At 43.6% G+C, this 9,557-nt stretch overlaps 1 protein-coding gene across 2 annotated transcripts; it reads right to left on the bottom strand.

Annotated features, from left to right (window-relative positions):
- Nucleotides 1–555: 555 nt before the first annotated feature.
- LOC144374337 (uncharacterized) lies at nucleotides 556–1,698 on the bottom strand. 2 transcript variants are annotated; one of them, XR_013433782.1, is made up of 4 exons: nucleotides 1,471–1,698; nucleotides 1,196–1,397; nucleotides 1,026–1,115; nucleotides 556–899 (listed from the first exon to the last, which is right to left on the bottom strand). XR_013433782.1 is itself a non-coding variant. In XM_078037193.1 (3 exons), the coding sequence occupies exons 1-3, from the start codon at nucleotides 1,413–1,415 to the stop codon at nucleotides 886–888; spliced, it is 324 nt and encodes a 107-aa protein (XP_077893319.1). In that variant the 5' UTR covers nucleotides 1,416–1,698; the 3' UTR covers nucleotides 556–885. The 2 variants fall into 2 exon arrangements, 1 of the variants encoding a protein (XP_077893319.1); XM_078037193.1 differs by having other exon boundaries at nucleotides 1,196–1,698.
- Between the last annotated feature and the right edge of the window lie 7,859 nt (nucleotides 1,699–9,557).

Here is a 9,557-nt window from a genome sequence, read left to right as displayed (position 1 = left end):
TAGCTTCTAAAGCTGTAGTCTTTAGGCTCTTAGCAGTTCTTTTACATTAAAGGTGACTTTTAGCAAAATTCTAACTTAAAAAAATGTCACTAAGCATTAGCTGATTGGTTTACAGTTGGTAATAAATACTGATTAGTGTAAATATAAGATCCAGAAGAGACTTAGTGGTCATTTATTTACCCCTGGTATCCCAATGGAGAGATCATACTGGCCGCAGATTACAGAGGGCAGCCTTGGCATACTGAACGATGGACGCTTTAGTTCTAGATTCTGCAATGCCTCTGACTGGTTTTCCAAGAATCTTGTTTCTCTCCCAAAGAATTCAACCCTTGGAATAGCACCAGATTGTGCTAGAACTTCCTGAACATTAACCATTTAAAATCCCCTGGCGTTTCGCTATCAGCCTAAAGAGCATATCCCTAGATTTAATATCCCTGTCCCCTGTCTTTGCATCTTGGCACCTGTGACTGTGACACAACAGTATAAAAAAAAGATTTTGAGCATTGCGTTGTTACAGGTGAAAAAGAATGCTCAAACGTGAAATAAAATACAACGTTAAAAGGGAAAATATTTATTTTTGTTGTCTACAGCTCGAAAGCATTTTTTTTTTTTTGAAAGCCAAATAGGGGCGGTCTGGAAAAAATGGGAGTAGGCAGATCCTGGTTGGGATTCGCAGCAATGTGGCCAGGCGCCTTTAACTCGGCATGACCTCGGTGTCCTGGGCCCAGCGCCCTGGCCCAGGCGGCACGTCGCCCCCTCCTCCCCTCGAGCGCCGCGCGCATTGTTGTCCTATAGCGATTGGTTGTTCGACCAGAAACAGCTGTGCAGAGCCGCGGGTGTGCAGGGGCTGTGCACCTGAGTGCCTCCCGGGCGGCTGGCCGTGACTTAGGCCGGGGATCCTGGGGGGGAGAGAAGCAGCCGAGGCCACTGGCACTGCGTTTCCAGGCGGCGTCCGCCCGGGCCTGCGCGTCTGCCGCGGTCAGAGGAACTCGCGCTGGCGCCCCCTCCCTCTGGCTCTGGCTCACTTCGGGGTTGGCGCAGGTGGGCAAGGCAGGGCATCGCAGCTCTCCAGTTCCCACGAAGCCTCGCTTTCTCAGCCAGGGGGAGGGACCATCCTAAAAATATGTAAATATCCCAGCGCTGTCTTAGGCTGGGGCACCAGCCAAGGTCCCAGCGCCGCCTCTGGGTGTTTTACCTGAAAATGAGAAGCCTGTCAGGATCGGCGGCGCTTGGTGATTAGCAGGAGCCCGGCGGCTGTCCTGCTTCCTGCCCTTCCACAGCTGTTCTGCGTGCCCGCTTCTGAGCCGCGGTGCCAACCCGCGGGGTCCATCGGAGGGCTCGGCATCCTTGGCAGCCATGGCTCCCGTCGCGGCCTGGGCCAGTAAGTAGGAGCATGCCTGTGGAGGGGGGCACATGCGTGTCGCCGCCGCACACACCCACCCACTCACCCACACCCACCCGCGCGCACACCACCCGGAGCCTCAGAAGGAGGAAGATTGACGAGGCGCCGCAGTCGCCGGGACAACTGGGCTCTTCCTGGATTCCGCAAAAGCCGGCCTGCTTTGCCGCAGCTGCTGTCTGCAGAGCCTGCCGCGATCCTTGTGCTCACACGCCCCCCCTTCAAACCACGGGAATGAGGACTGCCTCCCAGGAACTGCAGGGGAGGCCGAGCCAGCCGACGCCAGGGACTGCGGCCCGCACGGCTGATAGGCGGGGGGGGGGGGGGGGGGGGGGACACGATTGGACACTGTCATCCCCACGCCTCGCGCTGAGCCGCCGGCGCGGTGGGGCTGCGGCTGCCCCTCCAGCTTCCCGGGAGCCGGATCCCGGGTCAGCCTCGGAGGCCAGGGCTTCCTCATTTGTTTGGGTCTTTTGTGCGGTGGCTCACAGCACTCCTGCGCTGAATCGGGCCATTGTCTGCGCTCCCATTGATTTCACGCTGCAAGTCTCGGTGCCCGCACCCCGCCCGCCCCTTCCCCGCCTCATCCTGGACAGGGAGCCTCCTAACGTGCCTTTCCCCCCAGGAATCTGGAAGCTATAAGCCGGGCGGATTGCAAATGAAGTGTAATGCATTGTGGAACGTGTGTAAAATCGGAGCCTTCGCCGTGGGGGTGTGGGAGGGTGTGGGGAGGGCCGGACCTGCAGCTGGCGGCGGGTAGACGCCGTCGAGGAGGGGCTGGGAAAATGTGCGCAGAGTCTGCCCGGGTCGTGCCCGCCTTAGACGGATGAAGCAGCGCCCTGCGCCCCGGCGCTGAGGCCCTGAGGATCGGGGTAGCAGGTCGCCCTCCCCACCATGAAGAAGACCCAGAGCATAACATTTCGGGGAGCCTGGCCTAACTCGGATTTCTCGGACCGGCCTCGGACCACATGATGTCCCGCAGCGAGAAGGACTACCGCCTGCACAAGCGCTTCCCCGCGGCCTTCGCGCCCCAGGCTTCGCGGGGATACATGACATCAGGTTGGTAACCGTGTTTCTGCCCCTGGGCCGGGTTCGCGGGGCGTGCTCGGGTGCGCGGCCGCCGGGGTCCTTGGAGCAGAGGACCGGCGGTGATGGATGCGATAAGTTATGGGGAAAGCAGGGAAAAATTAGCTCACATCCACCATTTTGTACCTCCGCAAGATCCACAGCAGGCCCTCTCAATATGGGGTTTGGGAGCTATTAGGTAAAATCCGGGAGGGGGGACGAGCCGGGCGTTTTGGCTGCAGGGAGATAAATGACTGCAAGCTCCGGCGCTGCAGCCTCCTTGAGCTTTGTGAAAGAGCCTGCGTCCAGTGTTGCCCGTAGGACCAGGCTGGCTTGCTCCTGCATTGTGGTCAGTTACATTAGTGGGTATTTAAACAGCCCCCTTTTCTTAAAAGGGAACAGGTTCGATGCGCCGTTGTGGATGGTTCGAGTTGGGGGAGATCCCTGCATACATACATCCCAGGCTTCTCCGAACTGCACGCAGGGAACTATGTTGGAGTTCATTGAATGCATTCTGTGGGGTAATGGTGTGTATGCGGATTGAATACTCACATGATTCTGCGTGGATTTAACATATGTTGCTTTGAATTAGGTTGCATGGAAAGAATGGAGGCAGTATCGTGTATTTGCATGTCAGACAGAAAGGACAAACAAAACGGTAAATGGAAGTGAAGGCTTCAAAATAGGTTTCATCTTAAAATGCCATGCGTTAAAAGCCTTTCTGAATGAGCTGGTTCTTTGGAAATAAGGCGGAATGGCTTTGGTTCGTGATTTGGGAACCCAAGGAAAATATACTTGAAATGCTGAAGGAGGAAAATCCTGGATATCTTTCTTTGCTCTCTCCTTACTTGTTGTTAACCACTATATCCAACTTAACCTTCAGCAGTCATCGAACTCATCAATCAGCAGCCGTCAACATCGAGGCAAGACCCTCCACTAGCAAAAAACAGACTCCCTGATGGCTCAGATGATACTGGCATTTTTTAAATATTTATTTATTTTTTTAGTTCTCGGTGGACACAATATCTTTGTTTGTATGTGGTGCTGAAGATCGAACCTGGGCTGCACGCAAGACAAGCGAGCTTGCAACCGCTTGAGCCCCATCCCCAGCCCAATACTGGAATTTTTAAGTAATCAAGTATTTTTAAATTCAGGCATGTAGTTTTTTTTTTTTTTTAAAGACCTAATGCTATCACACATTTAGTCTAGTATAAGCGTAAGTTTATATGAACTGGGAAACCAAAGTCCATGTAATTTGCAATATGGCCACATATTTATTTTATGCAGTGATCTAGAACCAAACATACAACATCTCTAAAGTTTGCCTGCAGACTTCTAACTTCCTTAAACTTCTGAAGACATTACTGCTTTGTCTTCTTACAACCAGTTTGGCTGACAAGAATCCTGAGGTCAATCTGATTATCAACTGCCTTTTTGTAGGCTTCAAATATGTCTGCTGCACCCTCCTCTTCAGGTTATCCAGGTTTTCAACCAGCTTTGAGCACTCTAGACAAGTTATCCCATTATTGCACACCCAGATGACATGTCATTTATGCCTCAAACTCCAATGCAAACATTTTTGAACAAGTCTCTTTTTAAATATTTTTTCTTTGTTTCTGTATTAGTCAAGAAATCTAACATTGCAATATAATGTATTTGTTACTGTGGAATCCTTTTAGTATCCTAAAACTTCCTCTCACTTGAGTATTGAGACCCTGTGTTCTACTCTTCCCTTCCTTTTATTTTCCCACCTTTTCCCCACTACTGTGATGTAGGTATCTCTTAAAGCTTGGTCCTTGACTTCAAGCTCTTTGCTCTTGCAAAAAAATGCACTCAATTCAACGGTATTAAATACCAGATTCTATGTTTCAGTCAATGATTCCTCTGTGTTCTTTGTACCCAAACTTGAAAGCTTATCATTGTCTTTATTTCATTCCTGAATAACTAAAACTTACAGTTATCTTCCTGGTATTTATGCTTTCTTCTCTTCTATGATCCTTCTTAAAATATATTCACATATTTCTCTGGCTCAAGAATTTCAAACAACAGTTTATTACATCTCAAAAGACAATTTCTAAAGAAAGTCCTACTTATTGATCTATTTTAACAAAGAAACTATCCTCAATTTGGTCCCTAATCTAGCAAAACCTGCCTCTGGACATCTCAACATTCTGTTTTTTCACTATTTCTTCTGTTGATAGTCTTATTCTTCCCAATCACAATATTTTTTTAAATTCCTTGCCACAGTCCGGCTGTAGCAAAATAACGGGGGGGGGGGTGATGAGCAACTGTGTACATTGATACAGCAGGAGTGGGAGACGTTTATTGTAGGACAGGAGGGGTATATATGCATTACACACAGCTTATCTTAATTAACATAAACTAGATACAGCAGTCAACCAATAAGGAATCTCCACACTTAATGGCTTGCTGGCTACTTCACAAACCACTCCCTCTGGCAAAATGCCAGGCCCCATCCTGACTTGTTTACAGACCCTAACATTTCCTTTTTGCTAGTCTAGGTCCATCATTTTTTTATACTTATTTTGCTTCATCCTACAGTGATCATTCACTTCATCCCTACACAGTGTTCTGTGTACTGTTGTTCAAATATTGCTTTAAGGATGTTCTTTAGTGTTTACTTTCTCAATTAGAGTTTAAAACCATGAGTACAGATACATGATACTCTGCATGGTCAGGTATGCAATAGACCAGTAGCTGTCCACAGGCAGCCTGGAAGTCAAGATGGACCTACGGAGATACTTTGTACCTCATAGCTTTAACAGAGGTAATAATTCATTTTGAATATTGAAATATCCAGATATTTCACTTAAAATTGAGAATTCCAGATATCTTAAAAATGAAAATATATTCTGTGATTGGCAGAATAACTCCCCCCAAATGCTTACACCTTAACCCATAGATCTGTGAATATGGGCCAATATAACGTTGCCAAAGGATGCCCATATAGTTAGCAAGAACTTATCTGGCTGTATCTGTGATTATGTTTTGGAAGCAATTAGCATCTCCAGCAGCCAACTGAGTAAAGGATTGTTCTGACTTTCACCAGTGTGAGTGAGCATTATGCAATACTTTGAGGGCCTCAGTAAATCAAAAAAGTAGAGAAAGCATGAATTGACTCTCTTTGCTTGGGATGGGGCATTCACCACCTCCTGCCTTTAGCCATCAGTGCTCCTGTTTCTCAGGCTCTCAGAGTTAGACAAAGACTTACATCATCAGCACTCTGATTCAGATAAGATCTTCGAACATGAACTAAATAACACCATCAGCTTTCTTGGTTCTCTAGCATGCAGACACCAAGATTTTTCAGGCGGGAAATGAGATTATTCCTATAATAAACATACTGTTACATATGTCTATACCTATCAGTCAGTCTGTCTATCTGTCTATCTATCTATCTGTCATCTACCATCAGTCTATGTCTTTTTAGTTTCATTTCTCTGGTGAAACTTCACTAATAAACATGGTAAGGTTGAATCAGATGGAATTTACTAGTGAATTTATATTATATTAAAGATATTACCCTAATCATCCAGTTGGATCTGATGTAACATCACAGGGGTCCAGCCCTGCCATTGCCTTGGCTTTAGTTTAGTGAGACCCCTTTTACTTTAAAACTGTGAGATCATAAATGGGTCTTGCTTTTAGCCCCAAGGTGATGCCAACTTGTCATAGCAGTCACAGGAAACAAATACACGTGCACCCATTAGGCCCCTGTTATTGCCTGACAACAACTCACAGGAGCTGAGTGGCAGCTGCACCCTTTATAGTTGAGTGCAGTTAGCACCCTTTTCTATGCTTGATATCTTCAGCATTTGACTTCATCGAATTTAAAACACCCATTCAATGACTAAATGACTAAAATAAAAATTAAATCTACTAGGTCATATTAAAGCCTATCTTTTACAAATAAAAATAATAGAAAAATGTGCTCACAATTGAATGTGGGTCATAGAGTATGATGTCCTCAAATTTTATGTAGAGCCCATAAAATTGTAGTTTTAGGTATGGCTATATCACTTTACATGATGATCTTGTTGCTGAGTAGAAAGATTTTGATGGACCACGGCAGGATTTTAGTCAGGCTAGATTGTATTAATATATAATTGTAAGTCAGGCTAATTGTATTAAAATATAATGTGCAAGCATTATGTACTATAGCAGGTTTCAGAGAGAATTTTGAAGGCATCCTAAACTTGAAATGGAAAGAAAAGTCGAGCATCAATACAGTTATCCACAAACAATTGAGCTAATTAAGCATGTGTTCTTCATCCTGTTATTTAAGAACATCTGATAGCTAGTATTCTGCAAAATGAACAACTCCATATGTATAATACTGTCCATTTCTATGTGCTATACAAGTCTGAAAAGATATTACACAGTGCTCTTTTCCAAGACCAAATTCAGATGTTTAAAGCTTTTGACAATAATAGAACTGCTTTGTTTTTATCCTGAAAGCTTTTGGAGAACTTTATTCCCCCCACCTGGCTAGTGAAATGATCATTCCAGAATTATTGTGACTTAGAAACAGATACAAGGAGTTCCAGGCTGCAATGATTGGAGAATGAAATAGATTAAAAGAGATAATATTCTTATTTTGTAAGCTGAATGAAACCTCTGGATTCATGTGGCTCCAAGAAAACACCCTCATATCTGTGTCCCAGTTGGTGGGGATGCGCTTCTGGAGACAGTTGAGCCCATGTGCTGCTATCGCCCAACTTTTTGGATAAAGATTACAGTCACAATCATCATTCTGGTGATTCCAAATTGTTTAAAGGTGAACTGCATTTCAGAGGGTAGATTGGTGCAACACCCCAGAGAAGGAAATTTCATAAAGCCGTTTTAGCATTCCCTTTTCCCCACAACAATTATTTTTTTTTTTTTTTGGAAAGAGAGCCATATTTTTTTTTTCCTGTGGTACTGATTGTGGAAGTCAAATAGATGTCACAATGATGAAATCCCAACCTAATTTCCTATTCAAAAGTTCAGTCTTTTAATTGCCACAGACTTGTTATTCTACCTCTGAATGTCTCTCTTAGAATGGCTGTCAATCAAGCTCATTCCACTCTTTCCTTTTCCCAGCCCCCTCCCTTCCCTTCGTTTCCCCCTCCCACCTCTTATGGTGGGTTAGCTTCAAAATTTGACCTTGGATCTTTTGGGATTGGCTTATTTCATTTAGCATGATAGTCTCCAGATCCATCCATTTACCAGCAAATGTCAGTCATTCTTTTTTATAGCTGAATTATATATATATATATATATATATATATATATATATATATATATATATAATCTCACATTTTATTTATCCATTCATCTGTTGAAGGGCACCTAGGTTGTCTCCATAGCTTAGCTATTGTGAATTGTGCTGCTATAACCATTGATGTGGCTGTGTCACTGTAGTATGCTGATTTTATTTTTGATAAAAACATGAAAATCTTATGCCCTTTTCTTAGTTGTTTGAAGTTTCAAAAATAAATTAGGGCTGGGGTTATTGCTCAGTGGTAAAGTGCTTGATTAGCATGCTCTAGGTCCTAGGCTTAGTCCCTAGCATGAGAAAACAAAAACAAAAAAAAAAGTTGTCATAACAAAGTTAGTTTCTCAGACTAAACCTAGTTCAACTCTAAAGAGGTCAACTTGTAGAGCCTGAAGGATGGGAGAAATCAGGTTAAAAACATAGTATAAAATGTGTTGAACAGAAAGCTATGTAACCAAGCTTAGTAGTCAACATGACAATAGCAAATACTTCTTCTAATTGTAGGTACTTGTTAATGCAGAAAACTCCGTGAGCCCAGAAAAATATAGAGGAAATATAATCACCTAATGGAGATCTTCATCCACACAAAAGTTATGATGTCATTTCTGTATTTTCCTGTGTGTGTAAACCCAGGAACTTTAAATATTCTGTTATTTAATAGCTAATGTGCTACTGAGCATGTCCTAGGGACAAGGAACTGTTTAATCACATAGTTTATGTAAACCCTCTCACAGTTTCATTTAAATCAGCTCTACCTATTTTTTCCACAACCTGACTTTGAGTTCTGGATAGTGTCCAGTGGTCTGACTGTATACTAGTTTACCTTAACTTGTTTAAATAATCCTGAGTGGCCACATGTTTGGATTGTTTTTAAGAATCTTCACCTTGAATTTTCACAAGGCTGTGAAGAACATCACTGTCAGCAGCTCTCTAGGGGTACCCAGATGACTTCGGGAGGCTGTTTGGAGTTTCAACAGTCCCCCTTTTTCTGTGTATTTGTCATCAACAGGAAGGAGGTTGAGTTGATTCTGAAGGCTTTGGGGACCAGCAAGAGAGTAAACAGAGTGAAACCTAAACATTCAAACTGTTACTGCAAACGACCACTTCAACCTAGAAGAACAAAATTTGGTAATCCAAGTGGCATTGGTGTACTGAACACCAACACCAAGTATCAACAAGATTGGGTGAAAAAATATTTGTGGAGATTTCAGGAAACTTGAAGTTTTTTGAAGCTTGGCAACCCCTTTCAATGAAAGTGTTTTTTGCCCATCTCTGCTTAGGGCTACTTCAAGAAGAAACAAACCATAGAGACAAAACTGAGAACTACTTTATCTTCTCAAGTTTCAAAGAGCTACTAAAAACCATGTTGGATTTAGAGTTCCAAATTCATCTATCTATATAGGAGTAAACAGAGTGAAACCTAAATATTCAAACTGTTAGTGCAAACGACCGCTTCAACCTAGAAGAATGAAATTTGGTTAACCAAGTGGCATTGGTGTACTGATCATTAACACCAAGTATCATCAATATTGGGTGAAAAAATATTTGCGGAGATTTCAGGAAACTCGTAGTTTTTTGAAGCTTGGCAACCCCTTTCAATGAAAGTGTTCTGTCCCAGTCTCTGCTTAGGGTTACTTGAAGAGGAAACAAATCATAGAGACAAAACTGAGAACTTCTATATCTTGTCAAGTTTCAAAGAGCTACTACAAACCATGTTGGATTTAGAGTTCCAAATTCATCTATCTATATAGGATTAAACAGAGTGAAACCTAAACATTCAAACTGTTACTGGCTTGGTAAACAGAGATTTCACCA

Source organism: Ictidomys tridecemlineatus, unplaced genomic scaffold (genome assembly GCF_052094955.1).
Source record: "Ictidomys tridecemlineatus isolate mIctTri1 unplaced genomic scaffold, mIctTri1.hap1 Scaffold_64, whole genome shotgun sequence".
NCBI classification, from domain to species: domain Eukaryota; kingdom Metazoa; phylum Chordata; class Mammalia; order Rodentia; family Sciuridae; genus Ictidomys; species Ictidomys tridecemlineatus.
The sequence above is the reverse complement of the archived record's forward strand: the minus strand, read 5'-3'. Positions and strand labels throughout refer to the sequence as shown.

Excerpts from the sequence above, each read along its gene's own strand:
- LOC144374337 (XM_078037193.1), bottom strand. The coding sequence starts at position 1,415 with ATGTGCCCCCCTCCACAGGCATGCTCCTACTTACTGGCCCAGGCCGCG. Across the intron at positions 1,116-1,195 it reads GACAGGCTTCTCATTTTCAG|GATGGTCCCTCCCCCTGGCT; the intron begins GTAAAACACCCA and ends ACATATTTTTAG.